Source organism: Pseudorca crassidens, chromosome X (assembly GCF_039906515.1).
Source record: "Pseudorca crassidens isolate mPseCra1 chromosome X, mPseCra1.hap1, whole genome shotgun sequence".
NCBI classification, from domain to species: Eukaryota; Metazoa; Chordata; class Mammalia; order Artiodactyla; family Delphinidae; genus Pseudorca; species Pseudorca crassidens.
In genome coordinates, this window is record NC_090317.1 from 1,259,656 (window position 1) to 1,284,453 (window position 24,798).

The following is a 24,798-nucleotide window of genomic DNA, read 5'->3' on the forward strand; positions in this document are numbered from 1 at the left end:
GTAAGTGGGTGGATGTGGAGCATGGGTTTGTGGAGATTGTCTTCTAATGGCTTCCATATTCCCTTTGAAGGAGTAAGCAAGGTAATCAGTTGAAAGTGGGAAGGGAGAGGTGGTGTTGGCAGTTTGAGGAGAGAAGAGACTATGTATAATAGTGTTCTTGGAGACTGAGTAAGTGATTTTACTAAGACATTATGCAAGGACTGTTTGGCAGCGTTGAGTACTCATTTGTTATTTCGGTGATGATTTTAAAATGAAAGTAACCAATACAGTTTAAATTTTTTTCTCTAACAATGTTTAGCTGCTTGGCTGCAGGCACAGAGGAGGTGTGGACCTGAGTGTATCCGGGTCAGAGCTTTGTCAGGGAAGCATGGCAGAGGGAGATAGGGGGGCAAGGGAGTTAAGGGTGTTTGCAAGGAATTAATTAAAATGATGGATCGTGGAAGGTGGGCCCTGTAAGGAGGGAATCAAAGACATTAAAGGAGGCAAGATGATGGATAACAAAAAGGAGCTTATGGTCAATGGATTGGAGCTTTTTGTGTAGTTGAAGGATTATTACAGTGAAGAGTGCCTGAATAATTGAGCTGGAAAAGGAACAACAGGTAGTCAGAGTATAGAGTGTTTGAAATGAAAATTATGAAGGTATTACAATTAATAATGATTAAGCTGCCAAGAATGATGATGGGGAAGGGATGATGGGGTGACAGTAAAAGACAGTAAACTGATCTTCATTTATTTAAAAATAAAGTGACTCAGGAGATACATGATTAGAGTAATTAAGAAGTTCAGAGTTACATAGGATAGCATGAGCTTCAAAGCAGCAATGAGGCAACTATCCTACCAGGATTACTATAGCCTTGCCTTGATACCTTGATGATCTAGAAACTAGAGCAGTTTTTCCAAAGTTCAATCTGATTTTAGTACTCTGATTTTAAAAATTGCTTTATAGAGGCCCGCTGTTAGAGATGATGATTGGCTGAAGGTGGCAGGAGAAAAAAGTGGAAATGGAGAGGTCAGGTGGATTTCAGAATGATATAGGAGGCGGAAGTAACAAACCTTGGTGATTGATTAAATGTAGGTTACAAGAGAAATGAGTTGAGTCCTAAGTTTCTCTTCTGTATTGACATTTTGGCAAGACCTAATTAATAAACATTTGTTCAGTGTCAACTTTATACAGAACCAAAGATGGAAGACATAGTCCCTACCTTAATGTAAACATAAAACATAAAATGAGTAAATAAATATAAGAAGCATAAATAGCTTATGCCATATGCAAATGCAAAGTAAATTGATACATACCAACTACTTAATTTCAAAGGAAAGGTAGGGTTAGTCAGGGAAGCTTCCTTGAATTAAATTAATTTTTAGCTAGATTTTGAAAGAAAAGATGGTCATTTAATTAGAGGAGCCTATAATTTTAAGGAGAAAAATGGCAAGAGCAGAGGTAATAATGAATTCCAGCCATGGAAAGGACAGTAAGCATACCAACTTGACTAAAATAAAGGGGAGTTTTTGGAGCTTTTTAAGATATGAGTCCATCCCCATAGTACAAATTATTCCACTGCTGTACAGTATGTGCCTGGCAACTTCTCACCCATCTAATAGGGCAGGAGAAGATCATTCATAGTTTTGATGACAGGATCATTCTCATTTCTGAATGAGGAAGTACCAGGAGCCAGGCATTATGGTAAATGCAAAGCATGCAGTGATGGGGAAGACACATTCCCTATCCTCAAGGCACCGTCTTATGGCAAAAACAAACACACAGTTATAAGACAGTGTGCTAAATGCTTTTAGACAGTATATGGAGTGCTATAAGAACGAAGAGGAGAGTTACCTAACCCAAGCTAAAGAGTTATAAATGACTGCCTACAGGATTTGAGCAGAGTCATGAATATTTAAATATGAATTAGGCAAGGGAAAAAGAGTGAGAAGGTAAGGATGAATGTTCTGGTCAGAGGGAACTGCATGTGCAAGAGCTTGAAGGTTATAGTTTGTCAAAACCCTGGATTACCTCAGTGTAATGACCAATCTGAATGAGGGTTGGTGGTACTTAATCACTTTTATCGCTCTAAGGGAGTGGTTCTCAATAGTTTTAGTTTATGAATCTCATAGAAGTTCTGTTGCAAGCTATGGATCCTCTCTATAGAAAAATACAGAACCACACACACACACACACACACACACACACACACACACACACACACACACACACACAGAGTTTTACATATCATTCCATGGATCCTAGGTCAAGAACTCCAACTTCAGATCACCACCAAATAATAGCCCCATTCCACAGTATCAGCAGTTGCTATATCAGAGACTCTTTCAGTTAACTTCAGTGTCTGGATTTTCAAGCATTCAACACCAACTTTTGACTCGTAACTAGAAGATGTTATAGGTACATGGAAGTGGCGTCCCAGTGGTCCACTCTGCTTCTCTCCCAAGGCTGTTAGAAGGCAAAGGCATTTCCTCCCAGGTAATAAGCTACCTACTGGCAGCATGCCTGTCTTAGACAATAGGAGTTCTTGTAATACTCTTCTCAGACAGTTTGTATGGACTGCATGGGTCACTCGTTTCTGTTTCTAAATGTATCTCAGGGTTTTTCGCTGAAAATCTGGACATTTTAGGTTATATCTTATAGAAACTGATTTCTGAGCTCGCAGGGGGACTGTTGCTGCGCGTGTGTTGTGTCTATCTGTTTATTGACTTCTCTGGAGTCATTCGGTTTTAACTGTGGCTTCTGTGTATCACAGGGGTCAGCGTAACTCAGTGGTCCTCAACTGGGGGGATTTTGCCACCACAGGAGACACTTGGCAATGTCTGGGAACATTTTTAGTTGTCACAACTGGCGGGGAGGATGCTTCTAGCACCTAGTGGGTGGAGACTAGGGATGCTGTTGAGCATCCTACAATGCACAAGAAATTATCTAGCCCTAGATGTCCATAGTACCAAGGTTTGAGAAACCCTGGTATAGTTTAGTGGCCAGCTAACAATCGGTTAGGCGTTAAGCTAAAAACCTTAAGCCAGTAAGGCTTCTACCTTTTGCCAATGGATGTGTGTGTGGATTGGGGCACACAAAGTTGAGGCTGTCTATAAGTCTGCCCAGGCTTTCAGTTTCTGCCATTCTTCACATGTCTCCACTGTGCCTCACATTCCTCCAGGGACATGTAGATAACTAGGGCCCTTTCCAATCTCTCCTTATTGTGCACACAGCCCTGCATGTGTGCACAGCCTTACCGAGCACCGGGGATGTGAGGGGGCTTTCCAAGGCCCACTATAGCTGTCTCATTCCCTTGATCCCCTTGATAGATTTCTGGCTGTTCTGCGGATCTATTGCTTGTCCCAACCGGTGTGCCTTCCTTGATTGTATTCAACACCCAGGGGCGTGGAGTTTTTATGTGCTCTGCTCCAAATAAATTTAGTCCCCTTCAGCAGCAAAGCTGCTGGCTTTCTTGGCTTGCCTGCCCTGGTAGAACTATTGCTGATGGGGCTGGTGGGGGTGGGGTAGGGAGTGGAAGCACCCCAAGCTAAAACACACAGATTCCCACTGTTCTTACCCAAGGTTCAATAGTTTTTCTTGACTAAATGCTTCTTAATTTGTTGTAAGCCTTTGGTCAATTTCCAGGTCCTAAAATGGTTGTTATTGGTAATTTTGTCCAGTTTCATCATTGTTATTGGGGGAGAGGATTTTCCAAGCTCCTTACTCTGCCTTTCCTGAAGCCTCACCTTCAGACATTCCCAAGACTACACTTTGAGAAACACTAGCATAGGACTTTGGGGTTGGACAACTTGAGTTCACATCCTAGGTTCACCACCTAATGATTATATGATCTTACAAAGTTATTTAACATCTCTGAGCTTTAGTTTTCTGTCCTTAAAGTGAGAATGATAACATTGTACAAAGTCAATTTGAGGAGTACAGATACACTGCATTTTTAAACTGTTTATTAGGATCTCATTATAGATACACCACAGTTTATTCAGCTATTCCTCAACTTCCCCCACTGACGGACATTTAGTCTTATTTTCTAATTATTTTGCTATTATAAACAAAACTATTATGAATATCCTTGTGCATACCTCTTCATATGTGACGGTTTCTATAAGGTAAGTACTGAGAGGTAAATTTCTGGGTCAAGCAATAAATATACATATTTTTTATTATTTTCATAGAAACTTCCAGATTGCCATTCAGTGTGTCTTCGCCAATTTATACTCACATTACCAATGTTTGAGAGTATGCATTTCTCCACATCTTTTGAAAACACATGTTTTAATCAAACTTTAAAATTTTTGTCACTCTGATGGATAAAAAATGATATCTTAATACCCATTTCTCTGATTACTACTAAGGTTAGAAGAGTTCATGTGTTTACTGGTCAATTCTGGTGACTTTCCTATTGATATCCTTTGGTCATTTTTCTATTGAGTTTTTATCTTAATGATCACAAGGATTTATTCTATATCCTGGGTATTAACCCTTTTACGTTAAAAAGATTTTGCCTGTTACTTGTCTTTTAACTTTGTTTTTTGCATTGTTTGCAAAACAGAAGGTTTTTATTTTCATACACACAAATTATATTTTATGCTTTTTGTGTCATATTAGAAAGGCTTTTCCTACTTCAAAGTTGTCAACATATAATAGTTTTATTTTTTATATTTTACTCTATCAGTAGTTCATTGCTGAGGCTGACGTGACTCTAGAATCGATTTTTCAAAATTCATTTTTCCAAAACTAGTTATTGAGTAATCTATCTTTTCACCACTATTACAAAATGGCACCTTTAACATATACCATATTTTCATGTACAGTTGAGTCTGTTTTGAGACTCTATTCTGTCCCCTTGATTTCTTAGTCCATTCTGCATGAATATCATACTTTTAAATGACTATAGCTTTATAATACATTTTTATATATAGTAAGACTTCCCCTCCATGCCTTTCTTTTTCTTTCTCAAAATTGTTACTTTATTAATTCTGAGTATGATTCTTGGAATTAGCCTGTCCAGTACATGAAAATTTTCACTGGGATTTGGATTGGAAGTACATGGAGGTTTGTGTATTAATTTGTGGGAGAATTCCTATCTTTTCATTATTGAATCTGCCCATCTGTGAGCATATTTCTCCATTCAAGTTTCCTTCAAGTCTTTCAGGATAGTTTTATAGATTTCTCCATAGTAGTCTTCCACATTTTCATTTTTTCCCAGACACTTTATAGTTTTTGTTCCTGTTATAAATTTGAACTCCTTTTTATTTACCTTGTCTAAATGAATAACCTGATGTATAAGAAAGTTTGATTTTTTGCTAACTTTTTATTTTGATGCATCTTCAAACTAACAGAAAAGTTGCAAGAATGGTACAAGGACCTCCTTTATATCCTCTATCCATGTCTTCTTTTTATATACTTGAATGGCTTCATTCTCCAAATTTAGAACTCTGATCTGTTTTGAGTTTATCATGGACACCCAGTGACAATATGAGGTATGGACTCAATTTTATCTCTTTGCAAATGATTATCAGTTGTCCCAACACCGTTTATTTAAAAATTCATATTTTCCACAGTGATTACACCTGCCATTTTTTACATACCAAATTTCTATATGCATTCATGTATATTTTTGGACTTTTTATACTCTTCTGTTGTTTTATCTGCCTTTTCCTATACCAACATCACACTGTTTTAATCATAGAAGTTCTGTACTATGTTTTAATATCTAGTAGGGGCTAGTGTCCCCCTCATTGCTCGCAGCTTATTTCTTGGTAGAAGACTTTTTGAAGGAAGTTTTCTGGATCCTGATTTTTTAGTTTTCCTAAATAAATAATGTAAAATAATATAATAATATAAAAGAGTGTGATCTTTTCCTTAGAATTGCAATATGCTAACACCGTGATGCGCTTCGATTATGTCTGGCTTCGAGACCACTGCCTCTCAGCATCTTGCTACAACTCTAAGACTCACCAGCGCAGCCTAGACACTGCCAGTGTGGATTTATGTATCCAGCCAAAGACCATTCGTCTGGATGAGACCACACTCTTTTTCACTTGTGAGTGGACAGGAGACTTGGTCTTCTTTGGGGTACTCTTTTAAAGGACAATTGTTTTACAAAAAATGGTTTGCCCCTTTCCAAAACAGGGTATTCTTTTAGTTACTCTTTGTTTTTCCTTTCTTTGGAAGCATTTATTTTCGAACCTTTTATTTTTCTTCTTAAATAAAATTGCTCTAATCTATAGATGACATCATTCTTAACCAGTAAATTGTTGGCAGTATTTATAATAATTATTATTTATTATTATTATTTTTTTTGCGGTACGCAGGCCTCTCACCGTTGTGGCCTCTCCCGCTGCGGAGCACAGGCTCCGGACGCGCAGGCTCAGCGGCCACGGCTCACGGGCCCAGCCGCTCCGCAGCATGTGGGATCTTCCCAGACCGGGGCACGAACCCACGTCCCCTGCATCGGCAGGCAGACTGTCAACCACTGCGTCACCAGGGAAGCCCTTTATAAATATTATTTTTAATGCCTTTTATTTTTCCCTTAAAAGGGCCAGATGGTCATGTGACTAGATATGATTTGGATTGGCTGGTGAAAAACAGCTATGAAGGGCAGAAACAAAAGGTCATCCAGCCTAGAATCTTATGGAATGCTGAAATCTACCAGCAAGCCCAAGTTCCATCTGTAGATTTCCAGAGCTTCTTAGAAACCAAGGAGGGACTGAAGAACTTTCTACAAAACTTTCTGCTGTATGGAATTGCTTTTGTAGAAAATGTCCCTCCTACTCAGGAACACACAGAGAAGTTGGCAGAAAGGATCAGCTTGATCAGGTAAGTCATTAGTTTCCTGAAATCTGCAGAAATTAATTTCCAGTGACAAGTATGGTCACCCTCGTTTTTCCAGAATATTTTGTGGCCTGAATAATGGGATTCCCATTTATAGTGCTTTATCTGAAGCCCAGATTTCTAATCTCTAAAGACACTTACATGTTTAATATGGTGAAGACTTCAAAGTCATTGGTATTTTTTTCAAGCCCAGTGATGCTCAAAGTAGGAGTTAGTCATTGTACACTAGAAAGAGCACTGAGTAAAGAGAACCAGATAGTAGTCTGAGTTCTACCATCAAGCAGTTGGGTAAACATAGACAACTGCATAACACACACACCCCTACCCTCAATCCTCACCCCCGCCGCCCCAGTAGCCTCTATTTTCCTATCTGATCAGTAACAGGATTGAATAAGATGGTGTCTAAAGATCATCTACTTTTGACCTTCTGTTATTCCTAAGGCTTAATTCAGAGCCTGGTTGTTAATACTACTGCCTTATACTGTATAGCATTTAACCAGCATATTCAAATCCGTTATTTTCATTGGTCATTACAGTAATCCTGATAAGTGTGTACTTTATCTCCTGTTCTACTGATGAGGCTCTTAAGGCTCAAATGTATTAAGTGGCTTGCCCAGGACTGCTCTGCTAGTGAGCAGTAGAACTGGGATTCAGATAGCTCAGGTTTCCTGATCCTAAATACGATGTTCTTTCCATTGCATTTCTAGGTAGTATATAGATTTATCTTCTGTAGTATTAAATGTGATGTAAACCAACTTTGTTATAATTAGTACTTTCCTTTTATTTCATAAGAGCCAGATATAGCTCATTGTGTAGCAGACAGTATGCTGGGTCATTTGCCCTATCCTAGTAGAGCATAATTAACATTTGTGAACCATTCAGTTTCAAACACAGTTTGAGAACTTTCAAGTAAAAAAGCTGTGCTAGTAAGCAATAAATTGACAGGACTTTAGAGGTTATAGTTCAAAAGGAAGACCATTTCCTGTTTGGATTTTGAGGGTTCAGAGAATAAGATGAACTCTGAAAGCTAAAGAATTAAAGTGACCTTTAGTCAGATCTGAGCCTACTAGGAAAATAACTATGAAATCAAAACCCATGATGTTATTGTATCTCTCCTCAAGGAGAGATACAATAACAATGATACAGCAACTCTCACTAAATACTTGCTAATATAAACTATCCTTTCTCTTTTTCTTATTCCTACATGTCTAAAAGATGGGTGAAGATCTACATTAATCACTTCTAAAAGCAGCTACCCAAAAACATCTTTTTCTATGTGAGGAAGGTGAGTGCAGGACAGAAGTTTGAGTGTGAAAGCTATTAAAAGTAGAAACATAAACAGAGTGGGATGATTCCCTAAGCTTTCAAACTATATTATCCTTTCACCCTTTTCCCCCCAGCTTCCTAGAATATTACTCAGTGGAGGAATTGTTTAGACTGGTGATGTGTTCAACTGTCATATTTACCTTATAGATGGAAATCTGGAGCCAAACAATCTATTGTTATTTGTGAATAATTAAAGAAAGTATTGGAAAGAGTTTTGAATGATAAGAATGAAAGGTTTCCTATACTTCATTTGACAGAGAAACCATCTATGGGAGGATGTGGTATTTCACTTCAGACTTCTCCAGGGGTGACACTGCATACACCAAGCTAGCTCTGGATCGGCACACTGACACTACCTATTTTCAAGAGCCCTGTGGGTAGGTGGATTAGAATTTTCCAAAGTGGGATCATTACGGGTGATGGTCTTGAATAGTTTCTTAATCATTCTCTGTTTTATTTGAACGAAGATCATATCTGCTGCTGCTGATTTGTATGACTGTTTCTTTTCTCCATAGAAACATGATCATTTTTAAACACCCTAGCTCAGTCTTCTTTAGACTTATAGGAATAAAATTTTTGAAATGATTGAAAATCTACCTTACTACATAAATGGATGTAAATTTTGTTTAATTTACATTTTTCTCAAAGTAATTACAAATAACTTACCAAAAATGTATTGATTAACCACTAGTTTGGGAGTTTGTACAGTTTTTCATATTTAGTTATTATATTGCAAAGGGGTCAATCTTCCAAACACAGCTACTTTGGGTATGGTAGTAAGAGGAATTTAAATCCAATTTACAAGAAGTTGGAGAGGAGGAATGAATGAAAAATAACCTTATTACATGGACTCCGAAGCTATTGAGTCAAAGATAACGTATACCATACTTTTTTGCAGCTTTATTGAGATATAATTGACATATGACATTGTGTAAATATAAGGTGTACAATGTGTTGATTTGATATGGTCGTGTACTGTAATATTATTACCACCAGTAGCTAACAGAGAGTAGATCTTAAATCTTCTCACCACAGAAAAGAAATAGTAATTATTTGACATGATACATTGATTTCCTTTAAGGGTTTGGAACCTAAGAATATTTGGTTCAGAGGAGGAAGAATAAAGCATCTTTTTGACATCCTGCTCAATGTTATGGATATACAGAAAGTCCTGCATCCTCATTCTACAGGATGCAGAAGGAAGAATATGAGGAAATGGGATGAGAAACAGTTGGACAGGGGTTGAGGTTCAAATATTGACTAGCTCTTTTCTCTCTGACCACTACCAGAGATACACAGTTGTCTGTGCCTTTAATTTAACCCTTTCTAATCAATGGCAAGGACCAAGTACATGAGCAGTATAATGAGAGTGGTTAAGAGTTCAGGCTATGGAATCAACCAGACCTGGATTTGTATCCCAACTGGAACATAGGTTAGCTTTGTGATCTTGGAAAATAACTTAACCTCTCTGTGCCTCAGTTTCTTCATCTGTAGAATGGGACTAGTAATAAAACCTGTCCATTTGTATTGCTTAGGGATTAAGTTACATGATGTATTTAAAGCACTTGGCATACTTCCTAGAACATAATAAATGTTCAATAAATACTAGCTATTATTATTATCATTTTAGCCATTGTCGTCATCATCATCATCATCGTTATATGCCTTATGCTTTCTAAAGCTACCTTTGCTCAGGATCTCATCCTTTCCAACCTCCTTGGGGATTTCTCTCTCCTGTATCTTCAGCCTTCCATACATATTGACTCCTTCCTATCAGCTTCTCATTTCTTAAATCTCTACTTTTGTACACTTCCTTTGACTCTATCTCCTTCTAGTTACAGCCCCGCCTTACTCCTCACCTTCACAGCTAAACTTATTGAAATAATTGTCTACATTCAGTGTCTTTTCATTCTCACTTCTCATTCATTCTTCAAACCTGTAGTCAGCTAGTTTATCCACCCCCCTCCCAATTAAAATTAATCTCTCCAAAGTCACCAGCAACTAACTTATTGCCATACCCAGTGTGTACCTTTCAGTCTTCATCTTATTTGACCCCTGGGGCCATTTACCACTACCTCTTCTTAAATATCCTTTCTTTTCTAGTTTTCCTACTATATCTATAGCCATTTTTCCTCAGTCTCCTGTGCCAGCTTATTTTCCTTTGTCCATGTCATAAATATTGTTGTTTCTCAAGGTTTTCTCCTTCTCCCTCTTTTCTTACTTGAAATGATCTCTCCAAATGACTTCTTCCATGCTCTTGGCTTTAGCTATCACCTACAGACGCCTACAAAATCTACCTCTCTTCTAAGGTAAACATCTTCAACTGGCTACTAAGTAATCCTAACCTAGAAATTTCACAGAAAGGTCAACATAGCCAGAACTGACCTTTCTCATTTTAATTGTATTTACCCTAGGTTCTCCTTGATTTTATTCCTTCTATATTTATGTTTATTACTTATTTTACTTTGTTGTTTACTTTTCCTTATTTCTTCTTTTTTCCTAAATTACTATTAATTTTATTTTCCCCTTGTTAATTTGAAATTTTTACTTTAGTTTCCAGTCCATTAATAGTTGCATTTCCTTTTCCTGTTAAATTTTCAGCCATATATAACTCAACTATTTCAACATGTCCTTAAACTGAACCTCTTCCTCAACCCCTCTCACCCCCTTTTTATCATCCAATTATGCATCTGCCTGTGTTCTCTTGGCAGATGGCATTATTTGTCAGGTTGTCCAGGTGAAAAACCTGCAGGCATTCTAGATATTTGCCTGTTCTTCGTCCTCTGTCATGTTGCTTAGCTGTGTCCTCTTTTCTATAAAACCCGTCTCTAAGCTCAACCCCTCAGTATTTTTCTCTGCTATTTCAGTTATCCAAGTTGTTTTCCATGTTTTTTGTCATCTTGCTTCCCACCAGTTCATCTCCCATCTCAGTTTAAACTCGTTGTTTTACGTTGATATCTTTGGTCATACTTTTTTTTGGGGGGGGGGGCCTGGAATGCCCTCTCCTCACCTCAATCTCATTTCAGCCCAACTCTTGCTCATTCTTTAAGACTAAACAAAACCATTCTCATCCACCTCCAAAAACATTTCTCTATACAACACACCACTACAATAATTTCCTCTGTTTATGGCTCCACTGTATCTTGTATACAACTTTATTATAGTGCCTGTTGGTACTTACTTGCTTCATCTCTTCTTAGTAGACTGGCCTTCTTTAAAACAGAGACTATACCTTATTCATGATGGTATTCCCTGGGTCTGTCACATATAGCCATCAATACATGTTAAATATGCTTAGGAGGAACCTGTAGTGGCAGTAATATTTCAAAGCACAAAAAAGTACAGCTGGCTATGAAGGGAAGACAATTGGGAAATGAGATTTATTTCTTAGTGAAAAGAAAATGACACAGTGGAGTCAATAATCATTTCATATTTTTTTTCTAAAATTTTGATATATTCTCTTTTCTCCACTGAACAGAATAATTTAATTTTTCCCCCTCTTTAGCATTCAAGTGTTTCACTGTCTTAAGCATGAAGGAACAGGTGGCAGGACACTGCTAGTAGATGGATTCTATGCAGCAGAACAGGTACTTCAGAAGGCACCTGAGGAATTTGAACTCCTCAGCAAAGTGCCATTGAAGCATGAATATATTGAAAATGTTGGAGAATGTCACAACCACATGATTGGGGTAGGGCCAGTCTTAAATATCTACCCATGGAATAAAGAGCTCTATATGATCAGGTGAGTACCAAAGAACTATCTCTCAGTGTAATGTATTTGTCAGATATTAGTCTTCTAATGTAATGAAAATTCCTAATATCCTATGTCTGTCACATTTTAATATTGCTATTGTATAGCTTTCTATTAGTACAATTTCCATTCTTATTTTAATTCCCATGGAATAATAAATAGGCCAACAGAGAAGGAATGCTAGATTGGAGGGGACAGATATTTCACATAGCATTTAAAATGAAAACATTTTAAAAACAAAACACAGTTATTAAATTGTGCTCAGTCACCAAATAGCTAGGGTACCCAAAGGCATGATAACAACAACATTTGACTGTTGCCCAGATTTTTGCAAAGCTCCTGACCTGTGTATATCCAATAGTCTACTAGGTATTGCCACCTAGTATCTTGTAGGATCATAAAGCACAGTTTATTCAAAACTGAACTCATCATCTCCACTCATTTCAAGCCTTCTCCTTCACGCTGAATTGTGAAGATAAAAATAAATTGTTGCCCCTGTCTTTGCCCCTGGACTGTAGTCGGAACTACATAAATACTAAATCACTTCCCTGGGATAAGCTCCACTGGAAAACTCTCCCTCAGTCATTCTTGTATCTCAATTGCCTAAAACAATGAGCAGGTGCTCAATATTTTCCCAAACATTTTATTACGAACATTTTTCATAATACGGAAAAGTTGAAAAGCATTTACAAGAAAACTCGTATACCTACCCCCTAGATTCTACCATTGAGATATTACTATACTTACTTTATTACCTATCTATCCATCTTTCTATCCCTCTGTTTATCTATCAATTAATCTTATTTTTGATACATTGGAAAGTACATTGCAGATATGAGTATATGTCCCCCTAATATACTTCAACATTTATAACCTTAAGTCTAAAGTTCAATATTTGTTTACAGATCTTTAATTTTGATATAAAATATACATACAGTGATGTTATAAATATTGAATATACACTTGCTGAGTTTTGAAAAATGCATACACCTGTGTAACCCAAACCCCTATCAAGATATCGAATATTACCATCACTACAGAAAGTAACTTTATTCCCCTTCTCAGTCCAACCCTGCACATACACTGAGAGGAAAACCCTGTTTTGATTTTTTACCACCATAGATTAGTTTTGCCTGTTCTAGAAATTCAGATCATGGAACAGATCTATTCTTTTATGAATAAACACCTGAGCTGTTTCCTGTTTGGTGTTATTATGAATAAAGCTTCCGTGAATGTTCATGTAAAAGTATCTTTGTAGATACGTGTTTTCATTTCACTCAGATAAATACCGAAGAATGGAACTGCTGGATCGTAGAGTAGATGACTTTTTAGTTTCATTAGCAACTGCCAGACTTTTACTAAAGTACTTGTTCCATTTTACATGGACATCAACAGTGTATGAAAGTTGTACCCATTCCACATCCTTGTTAATACTTGGTGGTGTCAGTCTTATTAATTTTAGCCATTAGGGTGGGTATCTCCTTGGGGTTCTAATTTGCATTTTTTGGTGATTGATGATGTTGAGCCTCTTTCCATGTGCATGTTGATCATCCATATATTTTCTTTTGCTAAGTATCTAGTTAGATCTTTTGCCCATTTTTTTCACTGGATTGTCTTTTCATTATTGAGTTGTAGGGGTTCTTTATATACCCTGGTTACCAGTTCTTACCTGATATGTTTTAGGAATATTTTCTTCTAGTCTGTGGCTTACCTATTTATTTTTTAACTGTGATGTTTGATAAGCAGAAAATTTTAATTTTAATGAAATGTAGTTGATCAGTTTTTTCCCTAATGATCATTGAATCTGTGACCTGCATAAGAAATCTTTGACTACCCCCATGACATAATGATATTCTCCTACGTTTTCTAAAGGTGTTATGGTTTTATCTTTTGCATCTAAGTCAGTGATCTATCTCAAACTAATTTTTTACATGTTGTGAGGTAAAGGTAGAAGTTCCTGTTTTATACACATGGATACTCAGGTGTTATAGCACCACTTGTTGAAAAGACCTTCCTTTCCCCCATTGGATTACCTTTGAAACTCTGTCAAAAATCAAATGACCATATAAAGGTGAGTTTGTTTCTGGACCCTCTGTTTGGTTCCATTATCTATTTGTGCATCTTTATGACAGTTCCACACAGTCTTGGCTACTGCAGATTTATAGTAATTCTTGAAGTCAGGTAATATGTTTGTCAACTTTGTTATTTTTCAAGATTATTTTGGATATTCTAGGTCAGGGGTTTACACACTTTTCTGTAAAGGGCCAAATAGTATTTTAGGCCTTGTAGGCCGTATGGTCTCTATTGCAACTACTCAGTACTGTGTGGAAACACAACAGCAGCCATAGACAATACGTAAATGAATGGGTGTAGCTGAGTTCCAATAAAACATTATTTACAAAAACAGGCAGGAGTCTGGGTTTGGCCCACACACCATAGTTTGCCAGCCTTAGTTCTAGGTTCCTTATATTTTCATATAAATTTTAAAATCAGCTTTTCAATGTTTAGGGAAAAGCCTGTTAGGATTATGATTGAGATTGCTTTGAATCTATAGATCATTTTGGTGAGAACTGACAAACTAACAGCTTTGAGTCCTCCAATCCATGAACCTGATCTTTCTATATATTTGGTCTTATCTAATTTCTCTCATCAGTGTTTTATATTATTGAAGATAGAGATCTTGTGTATCTTTTGTTTATTTTATTTCTAAGTATTTTTATGTTTTGATGGTATTATAAAATAAAATTTTAATATTATTTTCCAATTGTTTGCTGCCATTGTATAAAAACAATTTATTTCTCTTTAAATTAGCATTTTATTCTATAGCCCTGCTAAAGTCATTCGTTAGTCCTGAGAAGTTTTTATTTTTTAGGTTTCTTGGAATTTTCTATATAGACAATCATGTTGTAGGGACAGTTTTATTCTTTCCTTTCCAATCTATATGCTTATTTATTTGTTTTTCTTATCTTGTTGCATTGTTTAGCACTCCACTATTATGTTAAATAAGAGTGGCAAGAACAGACATCTTTAGGATGAGAGTGTTCACTATTTTGCCATGTATGACATTAGCTGTAAGGGTTTAGTGATGTTTTCTATCAGATTAAGGAATTTCCCTTCCAAGTTTGCTGAGAGGTTTTTTTAACCATAAATGGGTATTACATTTTGATAAATGTTTTACCTTCATTTATCAATTGAAATAATCATATTATTTTTCTTCTTTATTCTATGGATGTGGCAAATTACATTAAGTTATTTTCAAATGTTAAACCAACCTTGCACTCCTAGGATAAACTGTACTTGATCATAATTTATTACTATACACACACCCACACACATATATATGTATATGTGTGTGTGTGCATGTGTATGGACCCAGTCAAGAGATAGATACTACATGGTAGGTTAAACAGGGAAAAGTTAATATAAAGAATTAGGAACTAGGATAAAAGAGTGACTATGAGATATGAGGAAATTAATGTATGTAATATTCTTTCAGAGTAGCTACAGTGTCATTGCATTTTAAACACAATGCTTTGCCATCTAATTTGATAACAAAATAATCCATACTCCTCTGTGCCTTAAACACATGACACTTAAGTCCACTTTTCTCTTTTGTTGTTCCAACATTATGGGTATGCACTGGTAATAAAAAAGTTTTAAATATTATGGAATGACAGTATGTAACATTCAAAATGCTGGTAGTAATAACTGTATCACCACAATTTGTAATGTGCTGAGCAGTGGTGCAAAATGATGAGAGCACCACATACATCTCTGTTGCTACTACTCAACTCTGCCATTGTAGTATGGAAGCCACCATAGACATATAAGTGAATATATGTGGCCATGTTCCAATAAAACTCTGTTTCTAGACACTGAAAGTTGAAATTCATATAATTTTCATGCATCACAAAATTTTAAAAAAAGATATGAGGAAATTCATTATAGTACCCTAGGGCTGAGGCAGAGTATCCAAGGAAGAATAAACATGGAAGAGGTTCAGATCTGGAAGAAAGAGTGGTTCAGCCACCTGATATCAGAGAAGTTTGCTGATTTAGCCAGGCAGGAGCTGGCCTAGAGTTGCTGAGCAAACAATAGGCCACCCTTCCAGAGTACAGGCAGGCAAGGGAGCCGGCAATCAGCAACTGGTGGTGTGAGTGTGCAACGGAAGCCTAGGTGCCAGTGAAAGCATGCAATCTAGGTGCTCTTAAGTCTTCCTGCTTTCACTGGCACTCAGACTTACTTTCAGTATGTGATCCCACAGAACACAGGAGGCCTCCTGCAGGTCATTCAGGGGCTCTGGTTTACTATGCTGAGAGGGCTATGGAAAGGTTGTCACCAAGATGAGGCTGCAAGGTGGCATAGGGACCGTGTCCTGGGCCCTGAGGGTTGGTGCCACCTGATGCCCTCACACCCACACAGCAGAGACCTGGCTAGGGCCAGAAATAGCAAGAGAACCTCTTTCTCCTGCAGTGTCCCTCCAACACCAGCTACTGAGAAAGTTTAATGTTGTACTCGCTATAAAGGAAAAATGCTAAAAGAAATTCTTAAATCAAGAACATGTATTGTATGTAAGGATGCATTCAGAACTGAGAAGCAATAAATTAGTAACTGATACATACATATCTGGTTTCAGCTTAATAATATCATGTTGAGAAGTTTTGCATCTAGGTTCAAGAGGGATATTGGTCGACAGTTTTCTTGTTTTGTAATGACTTTGTAAAACTCTGGTTTACCAAAGAGTTTGTGTGGTATTAGTGCTATTTCCACCTTAAATGTTTGCTAGAATTTACTAGGCAAACTGTCTGGGACTGGAGTTTATTTTATGAGAAAGTTTTGGATATTAAGTTCAATTTTTTATGTATATATAGAGCTAGTAAGATTTTTGTTTACTGGTTCTTTCAATAAATCTGTACATTTTATCTAAGTTGTCAATTGTTCAGTCATAAAGTCATTCATAATATTCTCTTATTCTTTTCATATAATGTCTGTCATCTCTGTAATGATGATTCTTGGTATTAGTAATTTTAGCTCTCTTTTTTTCTTGTTTAGTCTAGCTAAACGTTTACCAATGTTGTTCGTCCTTTCCAAGAGCCACCGTATTGCTTTGTTAATTCTCCCTATCGTTTGTTTCTATTTTATTGATTTATCTTCATTATTCCTTTATTTTTACATACATTTGGTTTAATTTATTCTCATTTTTCTAGTCCCCCAAGGTAGAACCTTATATCATTGATATTATACATTTAGTCTTTTTAATACAATCATTAAAAACTATGTTTGTACCTCTAAGCCTTTTTACCTGCATCCTACAAATATTGATGTTTATTTTCATGATAATTAAGTACGAAATATTTTCTGATTTCGCTTATGTGTTCTTTCTTTAACCATGTTATTTTGTATTCTGTGTCCTCTCTGATTTTTTTGACTAATTATTCCGTCAGCCACTGAGAAAACACCACTAAAATATCCAAATAATATGGTGATTTTGTCTATTTCTCCCTTTAATTCCATCAGTTCTTGCTTCATGTTTTTTGAGTATCTGTTACTAAGCACATACTAATTTGTGATTTTTATGTCTTTCTGATGAAACAACCTTTTGTCATAAAATGTCCCTCTTTCACTTTGTTTTGAAGTCTATTTTATCTGAAATTAATATAACCACTCCAACAATCTTATACTTACACTTTGCATGCTATTTAATTTTCTATCTTCTTTTTCTGACTTATCTGTGTTTTTGTGTTTAAATAAATGGCATATACGTACTTCAGTCTTACTTTTTTATCCAGTCTGACAGTCTCTTTTAATTGGGATGTTAAGTGCATTAACATTTTTTAAACCTTTAAAACATTTTAAAAGTTATTTGTATACCATAAAATTAATATGTTTTAAGTATCTAATTCAGTGATTGTTATTGTATTTACGAAGTCATGTAACCATCATCACAATCCAGTTTTTGACATTTCTGTCAACCCCAAAAGTTCCCTCCTGCCCATTAAGCAGTGACTCCCCCATTCCCTCACCCCAACCCCAGTCCATCACAGCCCCTAGCAATCACTTATCAACTTTCTGTCTGTATGGATTTGCCTATTCTAGACATTTTCTGTAAATGGAATCATATAATACATAGTCTTTTTTTTGTTTATTACATCTTTATTGGAGTATAATTGCTTTACAATGGTGTGTTAGTTTCTGCTTTGTAACAAAGTGAATCAGTTATACATATACATATGTTCCCATATCCCTTCCCCCTTGCGTCTCCCTCCCTCCCACCCTCCCTATCCCACCCCTCTAGGTGGTCACAAAGCACCGAGCTGATCTCCCTGTGCTATGTGGCTGCTTCCCACTAGCTATCTATTTTCCGTTTGGTAGTGTATATATGTCCATGCCACTCTCTCACTTTGTCACAGCTTCCCCTTCCCCCTCCCCATATCCTCAAGTCCATTCTCTAGTAGGTCTGTGTCTTTATTCCCGTCTTACCCCTAGGTTCTTCATGGCATTTTTTTCTTAGATTCCATATATATGTGTTAGCATACGGTATTTGTCTTTCTCTTTCTGACTTACTTCACTCTGTATGACAGACTCTAGGTCCATCCACCTCATTACAAATAGCTCAATTTCGTTTCTTTTTATGGCTGAGTAATATTCCATTGTATATATGTGCCACACCTTCTTTATCCATTCATCCGACGATGGGAACTTAGGTTGTTTCCATCTCCTGGCTATTGTAAATAGAGCTGCAGTGAACGTTTTGGTACATGACTCTTTATGAATTATGGTTTTCTCACAGTATATGCCCAGTAGTGGTATTGCTGGGTCATATGGTAGTTCTATTTGTAGTTTTTTAAGGAACCTCCATACTGTTCTCCATAGTGGCTGTACCAATTCACATTCCCACCAGCAGTGCAAGAGTGTTCCCTTTTCTCCACACCCTCTCCAGCATTTATTGTTTCTAGATTTTTTGATGATGGCCATTCTGACTGGTGTGAGATGATATCTCATTGTAGTTTTGATTTGCATTTCTCTAATGATTAATGATTTTTTTTTTTTAAACATCTTTATTGGGGTATAATTGCTTTACAAGGATGTGTTAGTTTCTGCTTTATAACAAAGTGAATCAGTTATACATATACATATGTTCCCATATCTCTTCCCTCTTGCGTCTCCCTCCCTCCCACCCTCCCTATCCCACCCCTCCAGGCTGTCACAAAGCACCAACCCAATCTCCCTGTGCCATGCGGCTGCTTCCAACTAGCTATCTACCTTACCACGTTTGTTAGTGTGTATATGTCCATGACTCTCTCTCGCCCTGTCACAGCTCACCCTTCCCCCTCCCCATAACCTCAAGTCCGTTCTCTAGGAGGTCTGCGTCTTTATTCCTGCCTTACCCCTAGGTTCTTCATGACTTTTTTTTTTCTTAAATTCCATATATATGTGTTAGCATACGGTATTTGTCTTTTTCTTTCTGACTTACTTCACTCTGTATGACAGACTCTAGGTCTATCCACCTCATTACAAATAGCTCAATTTCGTTTCTTTTTATGGCTGAGTAATATTCCATTGTATATATGTGCCACATCTTCTTTATCCATTCATCCGATGATGGGCATTTAGGTTGTTTCCATCTCCGGGCTATTGTAAATAGAGCTGCAATGAACATTTTGGTACATGACTCTTTTTGAATTTCGGTTTTCTCAGGGTATATGCCCAGTAGTGGGATTGCTGGGTCATATGGTAGTTCTATTTGTAGCTTTTTAAGGAACCTCCATACTGTTCTCCATGGTGGCTGAACCAATTCACATTCCCACCAGCAGTGCAAGAGTGTTCCCTTTTCTCCACACCCTCTCCAGCATTTATTGTTTCTAGATTTTTTGATGATGGCCATTCTGACTGGTGTGAGATGATATCTCATTGTAGTTTTGATTTGCATTTCTCTAATGATTAATGATGTTGAGCATTCTTTCATGTGTTTGTTGGCAGTCTGTATATCTTCTTTGGAGAAATGTCTATTTAGGTCTTCTGCTCATTTTTGGATTGGGTTGTTTTGTTTTTTGTTATTGAGCTGCATGAGCTGCTTATAAATTTTAGAGGTTAATCCTTTGTCAGTTGCTTCATTTGCAAATATTTTCTCCCATTCTGAGGGTTGTCTTTTGGTCTTGTTTATGGTTTCCTTTGCTGTGCAAAAGCTTTGTAGTTTCATTAGGTCTCATTTGTTTATTTTTGTTTATTTTTTTTTATTTCCATTTCTCGAGGAGGTGTGTCAAAAAGGATCTTGCTGTGATTTATATCATAGAGTGTTCTGCATATGTTTTCCTCTGAGAGTTTGATAGTTTCTGGCCTTACATTTAGGCCTTTAATCCATTTTGAGTTTATTTTTGTGTATGGTGTTAGGGAGTGATCTAATCTCGTACTTTAACATGTACCTGTCCAGTTTTCCCAGCAACACATATTGAAGAGGCTGTCCTTTCTCCACTGTACATTCCCAACTCCTTTATCAAAGATAAGGTGACCATATGTGCGTGGGTTTATCTCTGGGCTTTCTATCCTGTTGCATTGATCTATCTTTCTGTTTTTGTGCCAGTACCATACAGTCTTGATACTGTAGCTTTGTAGTATAGTCTGAAGTCAGGGAGCCTGATTCCTCCAGCTTCGTTTTTCATTCTCAAGATTGCTTTGGCTATTCGGGGTCTTTTGTGTTTCCATACAAATTGTGAAATTTTTTGTTCTAGTTCTAGTTCTGTGAAAAATGCCATTGGTAGTTTGATAGGGATTGCATTGAATCTGTAGATTGCTTTGGGTAGTAGAGTCATTTTCACAATGTTGATTCTTCCAATCCAAGAACATGGTATATCTCTCCACCTATTTGTATCATCTTTAATTTCTTTCATCAGTGTCTTATAATTTTCTGCATACAGGTCTTTTGTCTCCTTAAGTAGATTTATTCCTAGATATTTTATTCTTTTTGTTGCAATGGTAAATTGGAGTGTTTTCCTGATTTCACTTTCAGATTTTCCATCATTAGCGTATAGGAATGCCAGAGATCTCTGCGCATTAATTTTGTATCCTGCTACTTTACCAGATTCATTGATTAGCTCTAGTAGTTTTCTGGTAGCATCTTTAGGATTCTCTATGTATAGTATCATGTCATCTGCAAACAGTGACAGCTTTACTTCTTCTTTTCCAATTTGGATTCCTTTTATTTCCTTTTGTTCTCTGATTGCTGTGGCTAAAACTTCCAAAACTATGTTGAATAAGAGTGGTGAGGGCTTCCCTGGTGGCGCAGTGGTTGAGAGTCCGCCTGCCGACGCAGGGGACACGGGTTCGTGCCCCGGTCTGGGAAGATCCCACATGCCGCGGAGCAGCTGGGCCCATGAGCCATGGCCGCTGAGCCTGCGCGTCCAGAGCCTGTGCTCCACAACGAGAGAGGCCACAACAGTGAGAGGCCCGTGTACCACAAAAAAAAAAAAAAAAGTGGTGAGAGTGGGCAACTTTGTCTTTTTCCTGATCTTAGTAGATATGCTAATACATAGTCTTTTGTGTCAGCTCTCTTTCACTCACTTAGCATAATGATTTCAAAGTTCATCCATGCTGTAATATGTATCTGTTTAATTACTGAATAGTATTCCTTTATATATATCATATTTTGTTTATACATTCAACAGTAATGAACATTTGGATTATTTCTAGTTTGGGGCTATTCCAGATAATGTTGCTATGAACATTTGCATACAAGTCTTTATGTAGACATGTTTTTTTCATTTCTCTTGGGTAGATTTCTAAGAATGTAATTGCTGGTTCATATGGTAACTCTGCATTTATCCCTTTGAGGAACTGCTAAACTGTTTTCCACACTGGATGCACCAGTTAACATCCCTGCCAGTAATGTATGAGGCCTTCAGTTTCTCTACATCCTCACCAGCATTTGTTATTATCTGTCTTTGATTATAGCCATCCTAGTGGGTGTGAAGTAGTATCTCACTCTGGTTTTGATTTGCATTTCCCTGATGATTAATGATGTTGAACATCTTTTCATTTGTTCTTTCATTTTGCTTCTTGGCCATTTGTACATCTTCTTTAGTCAAATCTGCTGTCGATTCTTAAATTGTATCATTTGTCTTTTTTTTTCTTCCAGTTTCATTGAAATGTAATTGACATACAGTGCTGTATAAGTTTAAGGTGTACAGCATAATGATTTGACTTACATACATCATGAAATGATTATCAACAATAAGTTTAGTGAACATCCATCATCTCATATAGATACAACATTAAATAAATAAATAAATATTTTTTCCCTTGTGATGAGAACTCAGGATTTACTCTCTTAACAATTTTAATGTATAACATACAACAGTGTTAATTATATTTATCATGTTGTACATTACATCCCTAGTAATTTTTTATCTTACAGTTGGAAGTTTGTACCTTTTGATCATCTTCATCCAATTCCCCCTCCCCCCTCTACCTTCTGCCTCTGGTAACCACAAATCTGATCTCTTTTTCTGAGAGTTTGTTTGTTTGTTTGTTTTTGAAGTATAATTGACCTACAACACTATGTTAGTTCCTGGTGCACAACATAGTGATTCAATATTTCTATACATTTCATACCCATCACCATGATGTCTACTTACCATCTCTCACCATACAAAGTTATTATAATTATTCATTATACTCCCCACACTTTACATTTCGTACCCATGACTCATTTGTTTTGTAACTGGAAGTTTGTACTTCTTAATGCCCCTCAGCTATTTCTCTCATCCCCCTTCCCCTCTCCCATCTGGCAACCACCTGTTTGTTCTCTGTATCTTTGACTCTGTTTCTCTTTTGTTTTGCTTGTTCATTTGTTTTATTTTAAAATTCCACATATAAGTGCTATCATATGGTACTTGTCTTTCTCTGTCTGATTTATTTCACTTAGGACAATGCCCTCTAGGTCCATCCATGTTGTCACAAATGGCAAGATCTTCATTCTTTTTTATGGCTGAGGAATATTCCTGTGTGTGTGTGTGTGTGTGTGTGTGTGTGTGTGTGACATCATCTTTATCCACTCACCTATTGATGGGGCCTAAGTTGCTTTCATATCATGGCTACTATAAACAATGCTGCAGTGAACATAGGGGTGCACATATCTTTTCACTTTAGTGTTTTTGTTTTCTTCATATACATACCCAGGAGTAGAATTGCTGGATCATATGGTAGTTCTATTTTTAAGTTTTTGAGGAAATTTTCTACTGTTTTCCATAGTGACTGTACCAATTTACATTCCCACCAACAGTGCACGAGGGTTCCCTTTTTTCCACATTCTCTCCAACACTTGTTATTTGTTATCTTTTTGATAATAGCCATTCTGATAAGTGTGAAGTGATCTCTGTGTTTCTATACACTAACAATGAACAATCAAAAAGAGAAATTAAGAAAGCAATCCCATTTATAATTGCATCAAAAAGAATAAAATACCTAACAATAAATCTAATCAAGGAGGTAAAAGACATGTACCCAGAAAACTACAAGACACTGATGAAAGAAATTGAAGATAATACAAACTGATGGAAAGATATACCATGCTCCTGGCTTAGAAGAATTAATATTGTTAAAATGTCCATACTACCCAAGGCAATCTAAAGATTCAATGCAATCCCTATCAAAATACCAATGACATTTTTCACAGAACTAGAACTATAATTATACAATTTGTATAGAAACACAAAAGACCCTGAACAGCCAAAACAATTTTGAGAAAGAACAACAAAGCTGGAGGTGTCACGCTCCTTGATTTCAAACTGTACTACAAAGCTACAATAATCAAAACAGTATGGTACTGTCATGAGAACAGACAAATAGACCCATGGAACATAATAGAGAGCCCAGAAATAAACCCATGCACTTATGATCAATTAATCTATGACAAAGGATGCAGAATATACAATGGGGAAAAGACAGCCTTGTCAATAAATGGTGTTGGGAAAACTGGACAGCTACATGCAAAAGAATCAATCAAACTGGACTACAGTTTCACACCATATATAAAAATAATTTCAAAATGTAGTAAAGACTTAAATATAAGACCTGAAACCACAAAACTTCTAGGAGAAAACATAGGGAATATGCTCTTTGACATTGGTCTTAGCAATTTTTTTGGATATATCTCCTCAGGGAAGGGACACAAAAGCAAAAATAAACAAATTGGACTACATCAAACTAAAAAGCTTTTGCATAGCAAAGGAAGCTGTCAATAAAATGAAAAGGCAGCCTACTGAATGGGAGAAGGCATTTGCAAATGATACATCTGTTAAGAGTTAATATCCAAAATATATAAATAGCTCATACGACTTAACATCAAAAAACAACTCAATTTAAAAATGAGCAGAGTACCTGAGTAGACATTTTTCCAAAGAAGACATACAGATGGCCAGCAGGCACAGGAAATGTTCAACATCACTAATCATCAGGGAAATGTAAATCATTTGAATTCTTGTTGGTAAGTTTTATGAGTTCTTTAAATATTCTGGCTACAAATTCCTTATTGGATATGTCATTTACAATTATTTTTCTCCCAGCATGTGGCTTGTCTTTTTACTCCCCTGTGTTCTTTTGTTGTTCTAGAGTTTTAAATTTTGATGATATCCAAATTACCTATTTTTTTCATTGCTTGTGTTTTTCTGTCTTGTATCTAAGAAGGCTTTGCCTAAACTAACGTCATGAAGATTTACTCCTGTGATCTATTCAAAGAGTTTTATAGTTTTAGCTCTTACATTTAGCTCTCTGATCCATTTTTTAGTTAATTTTTGTTTATGGTGTGAATTAAGGGTCCAACATTGTTCTTTTCCTTGCGGGTGTTCAGTTGTCCCAACACTGTTGTTGAAGAGATTATATCCTTTCCCCT

At 36.6% G+C, this 24,798-nt stretch overlaps 1 protein-coding gene across 4 annotated transcripts in view; it reads left to right on the top strand.

The window, feature by feature from the left end:
* Positions 1 to 24,798, top strand: part of TMLHE (trimethyllysine hydroxylase, epsilon) — a 256,921-nt gene that overhangs the window by 216,022 nt on the left and 16,101 nt on the right. For 3 of the 4 annotated variants that reach the window (XM_067723733.1, XM_067723734.1, XM_067723735.1), the window contains 4 exons: positions 5,868 to 6,044; positions 6,541 to 6,820; positions 8,419 to 8,538; positions 11,667 to 11,903. In XM_067723733.1, the coding sequence (XP_067579834.1) occupies positions 5,868 to 6,044; positions 6,541 to 6,820; positions 8,419 to 8,538; positions 11,667 to 11,903 (814 nt within the window). The remainder of the gene's footprint in view (positions 1 to 5,867; positions 6,045 to 6,540; positions 6,821 to 8,418; positions 8,539 to 11,666; positions 11,904 to 24,798) is intronic. The other variant, XM_067723736.1, reaches the window with a different exon arrangement.